This window comes from Puntigrus tetrazona, chromosome 21 (assembly GCF_018831695.1).
Source record: "Puntigrus tetrazona isolate hp1 chromosome 21, ASM1883169v1, whole genome shotgun sequence".
NCBI lineage: Eukaryota > Metazoa > Chordata > Actinopteri > Cypriniformes > Cyprinidae > Puntigrus > Puntigrus tetrazona.
In genome coordinates, this window is record NC_056719.1 from 15,563,095 (window position 1) to 15,581,424 (window position 18,330).

The window sequence follows — 18,330 nt, forward strand, 5'->3', positions numbered from 1 at the left end:
ATTTTATTTTAACACATTACAATACAATTTTAAATAACATTTTGAGTTATAACATAACAACTTGATTTTATTGGCTCAGATTTAGATCTGTGACAAGCATTTAATAATAATTAGTTTCAATTAGTGCTGTCGAACGATTAAATGCATAAAAAAATAGAGTATGATGTGTGTGTGTGTGTGTTCTGTGTATATTATAGAAGTAGAAGTTTTGGTCATTTTAGTATCAATGGCATTTTGGAGTATTTTTAAAGAGCTTGTCTGCCTTCATTTAGGTTAAGACTTTGCTGCTTCTACGGATAACGCTATAAATATTACCATTGCTATAGTATACTATTATTGTTCATTTTTAAAATCCACTCAAACTTACAACCCCTGCAAAAGTATAGTTAAAGAAACTCCTCATAGCGTTCCCACTTCCTCTCAATGCTCCCTAATCAATCACGTTCATATCTTTCTAAAACGCTTCTTCCAGCAGCTTTCCCAATGGATTTTAACAATCGAGCCCGTGATCCCTGACGGCTTTCGCTTTACCGTAATCACGGTTCCAACGTAAATCCAAGCAGCAAGCGTTCGTTTGAACTCGATCGACTGTCAACGTTTCAAGTCCCCCCGCCTCGTCTCTAAGGGGCAATGAGTATCTGGACTGCAGCGGTTCTGTCGGGCCGAGCCAGACCCTGAACACTGGGCCATTGTCTCTCCGAGCTCCTCTTTGGGGAGTCACTGGTTCTACACAAAGTGAGTCGAGACACGGCACAGCGGCTTTCAGACACAATGAGCGGCATTCACGAAGACACAGAGAGAGTTAAATAACCGTAGGGGACTTTACCCCATGCCTACACATTTTACGACTTCGGGATAGTCGTAGTAGAGGATTTTGAGACTGATGAGTAAGAAGAAGAATATACGAAATGGCTTATTCGCCAAAAAACGATAAATGCTGATAAATAACTAAAAAAACAAGGTGATTGCTGTGCATTATTCTGCGAATATAATGCGATCTGAACCTTAAACACGTTCAGTCAAAAAAGCCGTTGCTGTTTTTTAACACAAACCGATAAATCTGTTTCAGCGAATCAGCACGCTGTATTCAGGTCAGGTGACACTTTGAGTTTCATCAAAGCTGACTAAAAGCGATCGAGGATGAATAATTTCGATCGGATGACACTGTCATCTGAGGAGGTTACTAAGATCAAACGAGTGTTTTTTTTAAAGGAATAGAAAATCATCATTTACTCACCCTCAAGTAGTTCAGAGTCTTTGTTCTGTCAAACACAAAGGAAGATGTTTTGAAGAAAGTTTTGGTCACCGTTGAAAAAAAACCATGGGAGTCAATGGTGACCAGAAACAAACTTTTTTTAAAAAAATATCTTCCTTTGTGTTCGTCAGAACAAAGAAACTTGAACTACTCGAGGACGAGTAAATGATGCCAGAAAATTCATTTTGGGGGTGAACTATTCCTTTGAACTCTAAAACAGGAAAAGTTGAGTTATCGGCTTTTACAATGAAATGAACATTAAATATGTAAGAAAACACTGGAATGCGCAGTTTAAAAAAATGTGATTTCTGAAAAAAATACAATAAAAAGGCAGTTATCGCAGTAACCACGGTCACAACAGAAAGTAATGTTTTTCTCTTAATGCATCAATCTAAGTTTGTCAGAATCCTGAGAGACGTGTTCCGAAATTCCAAAGTGTTTACCACGATTTCTGGGATTGTCAGATGGAACAAAAGCCTGTGTTCTTAGCAGTGCTCTGTACCGTCTCATGCTTGAACGCCCACTTCCCTTTTGTTTCTGTGCCGTCACCGGGCCAAAGAGAGGTTTGTACTGTATAACAGACCGTGGAGCGGTCAGACGATATTTGGCGCAGCGATGGGGAAAAATCATTATTCACAACATCTGCTTGACTCTCCTACATCTTGTCAAAAAACACCTGCGTTTTGCTTTCCTCTCCAGATGAGACAGCAAAGGCTGGAAAATAGTGTATACGTGACACCTACAGCAAGTCTCAGCAGCATGCTAAATAAGCCCAAATGCGAGCTACGAATAAAATGCAGAAGTGCTTTGGCCGACTGAATTATTGTGCTGCTGTAGGTCTACTTATAAGCAAGCATTCAGCCTCTGGTATAATGATACCGTACTATTAGTTACCGTTGTTATTCATCGTCAGACAGGTCCGAGTTCGTGCAACTGAATTATATGCGCCGCTTTAGGCTACAACCTGGGTTTGAATTTCCATTGTGTTGCTGCATTGTTCGCTGATGGAAGCTTATTTTGAACACTCTTTAAGACAACCTATGCTTAGGTTATTTTTTGATGTAAACTTGCTCAGTGGGCCACCTGGTAAAGCAGTGCGCTTCTGTGAAACATCAGTCACAATAAAAGAGCTTGAATGGCTGCTTGGGAAAATGAAAGTTTTGGTTTGGTTTCCTAAAGGAGAAAGCCTGCAAATGTAACTTTTAGGAGTATTTGAACTTCAGACCAAATGTCTTAGGTCAAGATTAACAGATTAAGTCACAAAAATTAAAAGTTCTGGCTTAAAAACTGACTCCAGAAATGAAAGACTGAGCTCCAACTAATTTTACCATAGTCTCCTAAACCTAAAAACACAACAAAAATTGCTTTAGAGTCAAAAAGTTTCCAGTCAGCAATTGGTTATTAAATACATCTTATTAATTCATTGATTAATAAATACAATTTATTTAAAGAATAATTTTGGCATCACTAATTGTCAAAGTTCTAGCCTTACTATTTTGCTAGCAGTACTAGATTTTTTTCTTCTTACAGGAAACTCTTATATTAAGGCTTCAAAAGTTTCCTTTGGCTCTTTTATTCCTTTAAACTCGCTGAACTGCAGGAATAATTTCCTGTGCAGGTACCTAAATGCATTTCACGAGCAGCTGGACAGCAGTGAGGACACATTCATGAACCAAAGCAAGAAAACATCTCCTGTGTCCTCTCTCTGCCCTCCGACTCATTATCCTTTATGGTACAGCGGGAGAATGTTAAAATAAGATCAATTTAATGTGTAACAGAACTTAAACTGTGGCACACGCGCCCAAAATTTCACACAGACTGAGCTAGTTTCCAAACCGCACATGGCTCCTGGAGCCCTGACTGCTCGGCTCGCTAATTAAAAAGCCCTGGCAAAGCTCACCAGTGAAACAAGCAGGAGCCTCCGAGTCAAAGCAGGTCGTGTGCAGGCAAAGGTTCATTTGAGTCCACAGGACAGGTTACAGTAAATCCTGCATCAATTTACCAGTGTGGGGGTTTCTCTTTCAACATTAGAGGATTAGTTCATCCTTCACATGCTCTCACGTTGCTGTAAAACTGAATGGCTTTTTAAGAATGACCGAGCTGCTTTTGGTTATATTCGTAATAAAGAGCATAAGAGCTGACTTACGTTCATGGTGGTCAAATTTTGAATGGAAACAGAGTGAGAGAATACTGGATGGATGGATGGATGGATGGATGGATGGATGGATGGATGGATGGATGGATGGATGGATGGATGGATGGATGGATGGATGGATGGATGGATGGATGGATGGATGGATGGATGGATGGATGGATGGATGCATGGATGGATGCATGGATGGATGGATGCATGATGGATGGATGGATGGATGGATGGATGGATGGATGCATGGATGGATGGATGGATGGATGGATGGATGGATGGATGGATGGATGGATGGATGGATGGATGGATGGATGCATGGATGGATGGATGGATGGATGGATGGATGGATGGATGGATGGATGGATGGATGGATGGATGGATGGATGGATGGATGGACACATTAAAGTGATTTTATGTCCATAAAAGCACATTCAATGTAAGTAAAGTCTCTAATTTGAAAGTTTCAAATGCGTTTTTTGGAGAAAAAAAAGGGTCAAAATTTGGTTGAAATAAGGTTTCATTGTCATTCAGTGCGAGACAATATTTAAAAACAAATCAATTAACATAGTCGTTAGACTTACACATATTAAAATAGCATATTCGATTTTTTTTTGTGTTTTAAGCAAGATTTAAAAAAAATGGGCAAAACGTCTTTGGACTTTGTATTATTGTTTTTGTCGTGTGCCATGTTTTCCGTATGACCCACTTTAGTTAATTGTCTTTTATTGTCTTCAGCTGTGTCTAGTTAATTTAGTGATTTGCCTGGTGTATTTAAGTCCTGTGATTTCAGTTCTCATCTTTATGTGCGTGTGATTTTGTCCGATCTGCCTGCATCTATATTGTTTATTTCATCTCTGAGTAGATTATGCTAGTTGTGTGCTCTCCTGCTAACCACACCAGTGGCACCTACTTTATATTTGAATGTGTCATAAATAGATTTTTGTTGTAAATATGCCTGGCAGGATTGTTAGACTGAATGACATTTTAGTGGGCAGATGTAGCAAATCACAAAAATTCATTCTAGAAAATCAAAACAAAAGTAAAATTGCATTTTTTGGGGAAAAACGACAATTTAAAACATATTTTTTTTGTAACGGTTAAACCCTTTTTTTCGTCTTTGACGCATACATTTGTGTGAACGATTCCTTTCTGTTAGAAAGAAAAAGAAAAATCTACATGTGACACTTGAGGCTGACAGACAAGACCAAATTAGTAGCTCAATTTGTAGCGTGGAAAGATTGTGACACATGCTATGCATTCAAGAAGGATGTTTTGGTCAAAGAGGACACTGAACTAAACAGGAAGTCTAAACCAGTGAGAATGTCTCTGTGCGACCAACGCATCAAGACTGTGGAATGGTCCCTTTATTATGAGCGTTCCTGAAACGCAGCCCATTAGGCCTCGTACTTTACATCACACAAGAAAAAACGGCTTATCCCAGAGCGGACGGCCTAAAACCACAAACAAGACAATAAATTGCCTTCTCGCCACAAATTTATGCCTCTTGACACTTCAAAGGAGCTTTGAGCAAAACGAAGACCATCGGTTTCTTACTTTTCTTTTTGCTACACGACAGAGAAACATAAATGAAAGCTGAATTTTGGCATCCCAAGCTAAACATTCAGGAACGCTCCTGGTACAACGCAAATATCAGCAGCATATTGACAGCTGTTGATTTCGTTATGCTATAATGTCGAGTATAATAATAAAATAGCTCTGTTAACAGAACCTGACTCATATCGAACCCGGAACATTCCGATGAATGAAGCAAGTGAACGGTGCTTCCTTTTTCCTGCCTGGAAAAGGGATGTTGAAAACTGTGGGACTTGCCTCTTTTTCCAGATGTATGCAGACCACTGCATGATTGTCTAAAAGGGTATGATGATAACCCTTTAACTTTAAATTTTCTTTTAATTCTAAACGTGAAACCAACGCAACTATATTGAATATAAAATATAAAAATTCAACTGCTTTTTATTTATTTAACCATTTACTCATTCATTCTTTCTTTTTCTTTTTTTTTATTTATTTTTCACCTCCTCAAGGATACACAATATTCAAATTCTGGTGAAATGTGAAATGCCAACAGGCTTATTATTTATTATTATTATTATTATTTTTTTTTTTTTTTCATGCCATGTCCAAATAAGTGTCCAATATTAATAATGCATTTTCTAAACCAATTAAAAGAAAGCGTTAAATTTTAAATGCTACAAGTAAATTTACGCAACAATCAGTACATTTTATAAAAGCAATTATATACATTTTTACATTAATATGCAAAACATATAAAAGATATGCATATTACATGCGCATTAGATTGAACCTAAAAGTGCTACTAAATGGTTAGGGTTTTTAAAGATGAATTTTATTATGCTTGTGTATAAAATCAACCATCTAATATTTGCCAATATGTACAGTAACGGTTCTGAAGAAAATATGGGTGACACTTGACCAAAAACGAACTGTTTTTAGCTAGTTCTCCTCTGCTGTGCAAAAAACATAAAAAAACGATGGTAACACTTTAGAATAGGAAACACTTATTCGCTATTAATTATGAATTTTCCCTTAATACTTCCTAATTTGCTGCTTATTAATAGTTAGTAGGTAGTTTAAGTGTTGGGTAGGATTAGGGATGTAGAATAAGGTCATGAAGAATAAGGTATTAATATGTGTATATGTATTATCATTAATAATCAACTGAGAGATCCTAGAATAAAGTGTTCCCAAACTGATTAAAAATGGAAGTAGTGGAATATGTTTTGTTCTGTATGGTGATATATATAACAGATGAAAAAAAAAAAGACCAAGGAATTTAATAAGGAATATCAAAACACCTTTTAAAAGCATGGAGTGAGTGGGAAGAGTTACAGAAAAAGTTCAAAACATAAGCTAACCCTAAATATGACCTATAGTAATAGTGAGCAACATGCCGGCTGTACTTTATTAATGCATCCATAATCCATCACTTATAGTAAGTAACAGAGAGCCTTGTTTGATTGTAATCCTGTTCGTAAGAGCACATTTAATGCAGTTATAATCTCATAGTGTATCTGATTTTCTTTATTAAAGAGGATATGTAATCCTAAGGATAATCCTGCTTCGCTCATGCTCATGCTCAGACTCTTAAAGAGAAGCCACATCAGTTATCGCAGGCTGCCTCCAGACACAGAGGCCTGAGATTACAGAGCGACAATAATTATCGAGCGGAGGCTGCCCTAATTTCCCTTCCAGCCCACTCCTCATGGAGCACTAACCAAACTAAAACACACACGCTGTTTCTTTGTTGTCCTCTCATGCGTGAATCTGTGGATGTGCCCTGATCCCTGCGGGGAAGCACTACTGAAAGTATCTCCTCTCCATTCGCAGCTGTGGAGTGTGAAAACAGGCTCATCCTCTGGGAGGTAACATGTTCTCTTTCCCTTTTACACCCTGAGAAACTCGCTGCGGCGTGCGAAACAAAGACTCGACCTTTTTAAAGGCTTTTTGGAGAGCAATCTACCCAAACTGTGTCTTGACGCACCCGACAAACTGTTTTGTGAATTGTGATACTTTAAAAGCGTGCGCTGGAGGCGTTAAACGATTCCAAATTACAAAATGAAAATTGTAATGTAATGTCGGTAATATTGCTAATTTTAGGTAACATTTATTTTAAAATGACTTTTGACCTAACTTGTTATAAAAAAATTTAAATAAATTTAATTTTAATTTAAATTAAATTAAATTAAATTAAATTAAATTAAATTAAATTTAAATAAAATAAAAAAATAAATTAAATACAATTAAATTTAAAATTAAAATAAAATAGGGCAGAATAAAAAAATGAAAATAAAATGACTATTAACATAGAGAGAGAATGTGCAAATTTGCTGTTAAAATTAAAAGTGTTAACTTTTTTAAGTTTCAAGTCACTTGAGGTAAATATGTTAAGTCATAGGCCAAAACAGAAGCCGGCACACTGTTGCCATAGTAACCTCTTCAGACCAATGTGACTTCTGTTCACAAGCATCTATTAGTTTGAAATGTGTTCTCAGCGTAACCTAACTTGTGTCTACTGAAACACATCATTTTTGAAACAATACGTTTAAAAACGCCGTAATTCTCACCCTGACCTTCTCACCCGACAGTCCCTATTCACAATCAACCACCGCCAAACAAACATCGGAACGATTCCAGGAGAAGACCACATGACGGCGACGCACGAACCCAGTGTTTGTGAACTAATTCGTCACGGCTCCAAACGTACCGCATCTCTGGGCTCATCCATCAAGCGGCTGACCTACAGGGGTTCAGAGGTGACCGGCCCGCTCGGGACAGACGGAGAAAAAAAGGAAATTACAAACGTGTCGGTGGTGGAATGAACTCGTACACGCGCTTGCGTCCGTAAAAATGAGGAAGGGTGGACCGATAGGGAATTCAGAGGTTGTGATATACAGAGCGCTGCGCAACAAAGAGCTTGATTTGTTTGCCCTTTGTGATGTAGCAACAAAAAAATCTACTGAATATACTACAATTCGAAATTTTACAAGCCATAGTCATTCGGCAGAAATGTGACATTGCTACACATTAACCTAATAAAGCCTTCATAACTGTATTTAAATAGCATTGGGTTACACTGAACATGGTGCCACTTTATTACTAACCCTTAACCTATCCCTAAACTTCCCATGTAGTCACCTTATATTGAGAGTACTTTCTTAGGTAGGTAAATACACATACTGTAAAATAAAGGTCAACCATTATTAGTATTCTCAAGCTGGTAGTACTATACTATACTATAAGTAATATATAAGGACTTATTGGTTCTTTTATCGTATTTTAACAGTGTCACTCAATTATAATCAATCACACACCATTCCAATACATTTATGAATGCGATGGCCAATCAGAAGCATTAAGATGAGCCATCGCTGAAACAGTTGAGTTTTTTTGCTTCACTGATTTTGAATTCAGCTCCGGCGAATTATAACGGGAGCTCGTGACGATGTTCTTTGGTGACGTGAACGTTCATTGCTCGTTTTCTGTGAGAAATCGTTACCGTGTTAAAAACATTCGGCTGCTTTGACGCTGAAGCCGGTTCACTTTTCAGCAACAAAACTAAGCGAATAAATGACTGTGATAATAATGGTGATATTCTCACGGGCTGAAGAAGGATATGACAATTAAGCATATGGCCCAACGCTAAGCACACTGTTTTCATGCCTTAAATAAAAGTCTGCATGCTTACAGTGAACTCGACAAAAACCGATAGCTCAACAATTAGACACCCTATACCACATGTCTATAAATGTCATGCTTTCACCTTTGAAACAGTCCTTCCTCGTGCCATTATTTGGGTGTTGCCAAAGCATTAATCACTTATTTCCTAAGAACTTCCTCAAACCACCATCTGTCTTTTAACGTCAATTAGGATATCAAAATACATCTGCCACGGAATAAAGTGGTGGTAACTAGTGTTCACGGGGTGATTAAACACGGTCCAGGTCTGTGGGAAAACGCTGTATGTTGGTGCAAAATATCAAGTTAATGTGGTTATTTTTTTATGAAGCAGGTTACTCTTAAGCGCTATAGGTCAAACGTCACTTACTGCAAGCCGCAGAGTGAACTGGGTATCTGTCAAAAATTAGCAACGGTGATGGTTTTCTTTGAGAGAGCTACGAACATATCGTGCTTTCAAAGCTGGAAAGCAAACATATCTCTCTTTTCCCATCCTTAATTACGACGTGCCCAGGCAAACGCTGATTCCAGCACCAGAAACCACATCAAAGATGAGTTTTTTTGTTTTCCAGCTGCATGACTTCACATCTTAAAACCCAGAGGAATCCGAAGCTGTCAAACTCGGGAGCTGGGATGCGAGAAGTGAACGGGTCTCCAGGTTCAACGCAGAGCCAGTCTGGTGTCGGGGCTCTCTCTGTCGTGGGTCAGTGTTTGTTATTAAAGATAACTGGGTTGGTGGAGCGGAAATTTCAGGTGAGGTGATCTGCAGGAGATCGGCGCGATGCATTCGCGAAATGTTAGTCGTGAGGAAGTGTTCCTGCGGTTATCTGCCAGTACACCTGTGCAAACCCCAAGAGAGTAATCACTTCCCGCATCCACTGAACCGACCTTGTTTTACGGTGCTCGCAAAACGGCTCTGAAACGAGACATTTGATAACGCAGTGTGCATCGCAACGAAATTCAGACGTTTTCAAGTGTGACTTGAGAATCCAAATACCCGCAGGGCCACTGTTCCAGTATGTAACCGACTAAAAAGTGATTTTATTATTCATTTAAAACCAGTTCGCACATCTTAAGCCCTGTGCTTCGCCTTCAACGCTCGCTGACTCCTTAAAGACAGCATTTTGCGCTTATTAACGTGTAACAGCATGTTTATTACACAGGACAACGAAACAAAGCGCGTTGCACCCCGCATTCGCAAGCAAAGCAAACATGTCTTACTTTTCAGGGCTTGAATTAAAGCTTTCCCGTCCTTAATCAGCTCCTTGATGAACTTATTGGTCTTCTCTAATTCCAGTTCGTGAGACTTCAGCCTCTCTCGGAACTGAGGGCTGTCCAGATAGCAGTCGCTGAACTCTAACGCAGGCAATCCCATGCTTAACTTACTCCGGCTCCACAGCCCGGGACAACAGCGGAACGCAACGCAGATGCGAGTCAAATGCAACTTTACCTAATCATAAAAAAAGCAGCGGAGTGGAAACTACATAGCTGTAGTCGGAAACGGATGCTTTCTAACAAAAAGGGGGAAAAATCACAAGCGCATCTCGTCTTCAGCGCCGCCGCGCGCGAGAACCAGCTATGTTGCCGCGGTCTGTCAATCAAGGGAATCCGCAGAAGAGCCGCGCGCTTCTCATGACGACGTCATAATGGCCCGCTGCGGGGTGATGATAAAACAAAACGCGGTAATTGCGGACTCCTGCTTGGGCGTTTTTGAACGCGTCTTTGCCAACCTACCGTGAAGCGGATAATCCCGTGATTGTCACGTCGAGCGGCCAATGGCGTCGCGGGATTCCGAGGCGGCCTGTGAACGCGATCCTCGCGCTTTGTGTGAGACGGGACAAGAACGTGATTGGTTAGTTGGTCAGGAGCGATGACGTCACGGCAATGCGGGGATTTCATTTCAGTTCGTGCAGATATTTATTTTACTAGCTAGAATTTTTTTTTATTTTCGCCTGTTAAACATCTGTTTCCTATTTTTGATACTCTTTTGTATTTTGGATGCTAAATCCTCTTTAAAATATTTATGCTTTATTTTTAATGTGCTATTGGCTAGCTTTTGGGAAGATGGGATTTAGCTTTTTTCTTCTAAAATGTAATTTGATTTCTCTCTCTCTCTCTCTCTCTCTCTCTCTCTCTCTCTCTATATATATATATATATATATATATATATATATATATATATATATATATATATATATATATATATATATATATATATATATCATGAGTGCAACCAAAATGTAACCAAAACGAACAAAAATGCATCATAAATGTATAATGTATAAACAGAAATGTATGAACAGAAACGTGGTCAGATATAAACTTGCATTATTATTATTACTACTATTTTATTTGTATTTTTTTTGCAACCATCCCGAATTCTTCACTCCCACTTTTCTCCAGGGTTTGTTCCACTCCACACTTCATGTTGAGACCTGTCATTATCTCTAGATGCCATGCAACGCTGATAATGAAAAACAGATACGTATAACATCAGCTGAAACGAGAACAAATGCCATATTGCCGTTGAGGAAGTTCACTTCTGTGTTGCTATAGTTGCGGAGATACTGAAAGATACAACCGCATTAATAGTTTAATGCAGAAATTACACAAATAGGGGCAGTGCGTTTAAGAAATTCTGCACTGAGCAAATTCAACATGGATTTTTTGAGACATACATGGCATTTGTTGTCCTGTGTGTCTTCAGCTGCATCCCCTGAAGAGCAATGCAGAAGCAGGCCACAAAATGTACGAATGAAATAGGTAAGAAAGAAACATGCCGAAACTCGCGTTGCACAGTTTTCTACCGTTTCTACTACGGCTGATAGATTCTCAAGCTTCCACAGTGTTGTATCTCATGAAAACCTGCCCCTAGGCGTGAGAACCTCGGTGTCACAAGAGCTGCCTCATATTATTTTCATGAACTGTTCCAACACGCTTGTCTGCATCTCTGACATGGAGTGCACTGCCACCATGTGTCTCAAAAGGGACATGAATTGAATGCATGCAGAAGCATAAAGCTGGGAAACATGCTATTGAAAATTCTGGTGCATGCATTTTTATCCGTTTTTATTATAAAAAAATTAATCGATTGTATGAACGTGCAAACTGTTTTTCTGTAAGGGGTAGTTTTAGAGTTAACGTTGGATTAGGCGATTAAAAAAATATAGTATAAATCGGTATAAAATCAATAGAAGTCTATGCAAAGTTCTCACATTTCACACTGTGTGTGTGTGTGTGTGTGTGTGTGTGTGTGTGTGTGTGTGTGTGTGTGTGTGTGTGTGCAGGTATTTATCATGTTATGGAGACCAAATGTCCCCAAAGGTTGGAAATAAAAGCACATTTTGACCCCGTGGGGGCATTTCTTTAGACTAAACAAAGTTATTTTAAGACACAGAACACAAATGGATCTATAAATTGTCATTTGCCTGCGTTTTTTTTTTAATGGCACATTCATACTATTACTGTATGTCAAAGGTTCGAGACCTAAATATAGCGCGTCCTGAAATGAACTCGACACAGTTCACTGTCTGGGCAGTATGAGGTCACGTATCTTCTAACAGATCTGACAAACGCCTGGTGACCAGATGATGTTACACAAGCAGCATATCGCGCACGTTCACTAAATCACCCACAGTAACACAAATCGTGCATCAAAAGAATAAAACACCTGCTCTGACTGAATACGCCTTGGTATCCAGAGTCTAAAAACATCTCTTTTCAGCTCTGAAACGGAGTCACAGGTAAGCTCTGTTCATTAACACTCAGCTGAGGGTCTTCATTCCCACCCTGTCTGCCACTAAGGCTCTATTTTCAATAAATACAAGGTATCCGTGCAGTGGCTGCTTGGAAAACAGTTGTGCTGTTTGTTCTTTTTTTGCTACCGAACACGTCTCTGGTGGCTTTCCAGACCACTTGAAATGTGCGGTCTGGCTCAGGCCTTTTGATGTGAATGAAAACGAAACTAGTAACGACTACCTTTTTGGCTTTAAGTAGGGTTCTTGAATAGCGTTGGGTTCAAACACAAATGATGTTGAGATATGAAGAATTTCTGCGACTCTTGTGCACATGTACTAGCAGTAGTAATTATCTAGATATTAATGTAATAATGACTTGAGTAACACTAAACAATGCATTTTAGGTTTTGTAGTTCTTTTGTGAGAATAATAGATCATAATACACACACATACACACACACATATATATATATATATATATATATATATATATATATATATATATATATATATATATATATATATATATATATATATATATATACATATATATACATACATATATATACATACACACAGAGTTTTATTTAATCTGGATTACGTAATCAGATTGTAAAAACCAATTAATTAGAGTGTATTACATTTTATAATTCTCATAATCAGATGACAGCTACTTTTTTATGGATTAATATGATTGCATGCATTATTCACACCATGACAGTAAAGCATTTCCAATTTATTAAGAAAGCACCTCTCAAAAAACTGGACAACGTATAAAACATTCCCAAATGCTTTTGTCAGCCAAAGCACTTTGACATAATCTTTACTTAAAATATCACATTCATTTTAACAACGCATTTACATGTTTACAGTTCAAAGGGTCATACTGACATGTAGATGAACAAAATTAATATTTCAAATATTAATTTTGGGTTCAAATAATTTCATTTTTACGATTCGATAGCCCACAACTATATATATCAATCAGTGGTACAATAGTGAGTTTTAAACAAGTAAAAAAACAGCCAGAATACATTATCTAAAATCAGTAACCTAGATTATACATAGACCTATAAAGAACAGAACAATATAATTACAGATATAAATTTGTTTCCAAAATCAATATTACAAATTTGTAGTAGACTTCTTATAGACCAGAACGATAAGGACTATAATTATGTTTGGAAATAGCAGAACCTTTTTGGCCGTTTATAATAAGACGGTGTGAAGGAGGTTGCATGACACATACCCGTTATAAGTGCCGGTGGAGCTCGGAAGACGCGTCCATTTCAGTCCCGGGGGTGTTCACGAGCACAGCGCGTCTCCGAGCAGCACTTCCGCGCCATGACCGAGCGGGATTTAACCGCTTTCACCCTCTTACCGACCGCCACCGAGCACAAAGATCCCAAACATAACTCTCTGCAAAAACTTTACTGCAGGAATGGAGGATACCATCTCCGGATCCAACCCAGCGGGACGGTGGACGCCAGTCGGCAAGAGAACGACGCTTACAGTAAGTATGCAGTATATAAAAAAATAATGAAAAAAAAAAAAAACTATTTTTTTTCCCCCCCACAAGCAAAACTTGATATACATGAGAAAGTATGTTCTAACAAAATGTAAAAGCGTTAACCAAAATATCAATGAAATAATGGCTACTACTAGCTACTGCTAACAAATGCAGGCTAATTAATTTGTAACATAAAAACTTATTGTAAAGCAGCTCTTTTAAAGGTAAAAGCAGTGAAAGCAGGATTGGTGGCCATTAGGGGACATGAGACTGGACTGTACCTGGCAATGGATAAATATGGAAAACTTTATGGCACTGTAAGTTAAAAAAAAAATTGTAATGTAGAAAATTTGATCACAAAATTGCATTGACGTGTATGTACTGAATTTAATGTTTCACATTCGGATGCGCGTGTTTACACCTTTTTATCGTTTTTAAAACTAGAGAGCGTTGTTTAAACTTGTTTAATTCCTGACGTCTGATTCATTAAATGTTTTGTGCGTCAGGTCACGTTGAACGATGAGTGTTACTTCGTTGAGAAGATGGAGGAGAACCATTACAACACATACCGCTCGCAGAGGTATCAGGAGAACGGAGACTGGTACGTGGGGATCAGGAAAAACGGATGGGCCAAAAACGGCTCCAAAACTCACAAGGGCCAAAATGCTATCTACTTCCTGCCAATTCCAGTGGATGGCAGCATTCAGTAACCCGTGCTCTCATCTGAGGCCCAGAACCTGATGTATGTGCACAGCATATTATATGTCATGCTGGTACATGTGAATGTAAAGGAATTAAAAAAAAAAAAGTTTGGACGGATACAAAAATTAATAAAAAAGCCCGATCCTATTCTTAAATACACTGCATTAAAGACTACCGCATAATTACACGTACGCTATATCTTTAAGCTGTGCATAAGAAGTGAAATATATCTCAGATAGCTTTACTGTGAAAAGTACTTTCTGTAGTGCAAAATAAATGAATATTTTGACCATTTAGCATTAAATAACAGCCAATAAAAGTGGTTGAAAACTCATTAGAAACAAATAAGTTTATGGTTTATAATTATTGTCAACTCCAAAATGATATCCTCAATAGCTGTGAATCACATATTTTGAATACTTAAAGTGCATGAATTAAAAAAAATAAACAATTTAATGATATTTTGGTTTATTACTATTATTTTAACATATATTTTAATGAGCTCTTTCAGCTCGTTATCAGCCATTGTTATTTTAGCATTGTTTATATACCATAATTGTATTTATGAGTATTTTGAAAAATATTTCAATAAATTTTTTATTCATTTTGCTATGTGTGTGTTCTAATAGTTCTTTTTTTTTTTTATTTATTTATTTATTTATTTTTTATTAGTTTGCATTCATTTTAGTTTCATTTTTAAGTTTTAATTCAGCTTAATTCAGTTTGTTAATAATTAAAACAGTGATGTAATATTTATTTATTAATGGTATAATTTGTTGCTTTGCAATTATGTAATTATACAATTAAATTTTTTGGCAAAGTTGGCAAAAGGGCTGGTTGCTGATCATTACTCTGCAAAAACAAAATTCTGCCATTATTATTGTTTTAATTGCAATTGCAATTTATTATTATTATTATTTTTATTTTATGGTTTTAGACCAATTATTACTGTTTCGGTTTTACAGCAAACTGAGGAGAACTGTGTTATTACTATTTTTAAAGATTTTAAAGTTGTGTTTTTTGCTTGCATCTGATACACCAGAAAAAAGCCATGCACAACACCACGGCAACCTTAAAACAACGCCCCGGCAACCATCCACAAGCGTCATGGCAGTCAGTTCTGGGCAAAACGCACCGCTTGCTTCCACTGTTGTGTTTTAGAGGAAAGCTATTTACAATCTAACCTAAATTTCCTCAGGATAGATCTTACTTCCCCCAGCAGATGGCGGCATCGAATCTAGTTGCCTGCTTTCAGTTGACTTTCAGAAAATGGCAGTCCTCCACGCATTTCTGAGCAACCTCAGAATATATTACCGAAACATTTTTGCAAGAGATTGCGGACCGATAATGTAGCGAGAACGCCGATAACGGGTCAGTCTTGCTTTCGCGAAGGTACTGAACTTCATCGAGCGACGGCTGAAACAAATGGCCGGTGGCAGCGTGCAGTAATGTGAGGAAACCCCTTCCGTAAGCGCTTAAGTCGAAGAGCGAAATAAAACTAACGAGCTTTAGAAGACGGACACACGCGCGTTATCAAACAAGCAGATGTACGATTGCATATCCACCCACACAAGCGCAGGGGAGAGCTCTCACACACACACACACACACACACACAGCCCTGCACCCTGGCCTCCAGCCTTTGGGGCCACGGTTGGAGCAGGAAGGGAGCCATTCACTGTAAACTGAACAAGCAACAGCTTCCTCTGGGACTCCCCCAGCGCAACTGCAGCCAAGATACCAGCGTTATAAAGCACTTTGACAGACCCCTGTCAAAGCGGAAGACAAATCCTCCAAAAACTGTACAAACACTCCTTCGTTACCTCGAGCGCACGCACACACACACACACACACACACACACACCCCTGCCTTCAAACGCTCGCCTAGCGTTGACATTTGCACGAACGCTCACTTTTCTACCTCGCCGTTGTTCCGCGTCCGTCCATCCAGGACGGAAAGAGGGGATGCATGCCGGTCAGCTGATTCCACTGTAATTAAAGACTGCTTTCCATCTGCTGAAGCACTTTGCAACGTCCCGAGCGGCTGCAAAAGCTATGAGGCCGAAGGGGGGGGGGATACGAGGAGGACGGAGGAAGAGAGAGGGCTTGGAATGGAGAATTCTTTACGGTGCGCCTCGCATGCTTGCGGTAGGGCTTCGGAGAACGGCTTATTAGGATCCAGGCCTTCTCGTTTTCTAAACTGCAGATCTGGGCCGTGTGGACACTTTTTCTCCAGGAATGCTCGCGCTCTTTAAGCATTTGTTTGAAAGTTTCAGGGCTGCACTGATCGTGTGTGTTTGTAGGCCATCACCCTGACCGCCCCGTATTTTTACATTGAAGTTTGGATATAAATATATGCCGTGAACTTGTAAACAGTGAAGCTCAATGAAATATAGTTTTAAAAATAGAAAATACACTTAGTTTCAATGTGCCAAAATATATTTAAAATGTTTTGCCCAAGAGACCAAAACTGCATTGCTAATGATTAAATAATGCTTATTATTATGTTGTTTTACAATTAACGTGTTGTATGTTCATATATTATAGACAGGATTTTCTTTACATTTTTATTAAAATATATAGCGTCAAAATATTTGTCTCGTGTGTGTGTGTGTGTGTGTGTATATATATATATATATATATATATATATATATATATATATATATATATATATATTGTCTTTTTATAATATATATATAATGCATTTATTTTGTCTTTTTTTAAAAAAATTTTTAGTGCTGTCAAACGATAAATCGCATCCAAAATAAAAGTTTTTATTTACCTAATATATTTTTGTGTACTGTTTATATTTATTATGTATAAATGTATATGCATGTAGATATATTTTAGACAAATATGTTTTAAGATTAAATATATTTATATATAATATAAATTATATGAATATAAGTATATACACATAAATACATTTAAATATTTGAGATATATATATATATATATATATATATATATATATATATATATATATATATATATACACACAGTACACACACAATGTTTATTAAGGAAAGCAATTAATCACAATAATTGTACAGCACTTAGTTTTTTAAATATAATTTTGTAACAATTATGTATGTATATTTATTTATTTATTCCTTGTTCATAATTTTCACAAATTAACTCAACTAAATTATTTTTAACCTTACATGCAATTGGCAGAAATAAAAAGCTAAACAAAGTATGCACAAACCACACCGAAGTCACAGTGTTTCAGTCATTATTTAAAACATTTTCCGTGAATGATTTTCAAAATTGTAAACACAATCAGGTTAAAAAAGTGTACTAGTGACTATATGAATTTATTTGTTCGGCGTAATGATGTTTAATGTCTCCCTTAGCGACTTGTTAGTAAAAAGATCACAAGGGTGGTTTTGCTGATATATTTTTGTGAAATATTTTGAGCCTGTGTTAACCACAGACCTTTCTTCAGACATTAAAACAAAAAACACAACCAGAACTCATTTCCAGGTTTCAGCTTGTCACTCTATAGTACTAATTAATACATCAATTTTTGGTCCCAGTGTTTTTACTCAGCCATGTACAATTATGTAGAGAGATACATTCACCATTGTGTAATAATCACAATGCTACAGTGTCCTGGGAGGTTGCTAAGTTATTGCGTCAATGTCTTGACTCTCTTTTTTTTTTTTTTTTTTTTTGTCCTGTCTATCACTGTATTTATAAAATCCACAGAATCATGTTGTGTAACCAACATGCAGAAACATGAAGGAGTCAAAAACATAAAA

General features: G+C 37.6%; 2 protein-coding genes across 4 annotated transcripts in view; one reads left to right on the forward strand and one right to left on the reverse strand.

The window, feature by feature from the left end:
* LOC122326537 (rho GTPase-activating protein 26-like) overlaps positions 1-10,457 on the reverse strand; it is a 66,156-nt gene extending 55,699 nt beyond the window's left edge. For 2 of the 3 annotated variants that reach the window (XM_043221490.1, XM_043221489.1), the window contains exon 1: positions 9,840-10,346. In XM_043221490.1, coding sequence (XP_043077425.1) covers positions 9,840-9,993 — 154 coding nt within the window. In that variant the 5' untranslated portion in view covers positions 9,994-10,346. The other variant, XM_043221491.1, reaches the window with a different exon arrangement.
* Positions 10,458-13,232: 2,775 nt separating this feature from the next.
* Positions 13,233-15,155, forward strand: fgf1b (fibroblast growth factor 1b). The gene is made up of 3 exons (XM_043221809.1): positions 13,233-13,868; positions 14,079-14,182; positions 14,372-15,155. Exons 1-3 carry the CDS (start codon positions 13,700-13,702, stop codon positions 14,573-14,575), a joined length of 477 nt encoding a protein of 158 aa, XP_043077744.1. The 5' UTR covers positions 13,233-13,699; the 3' UTR covers positions 14,576-15,155.
* Positions 15,156-18,330: the final 3,175 nt, after the last annotated feature.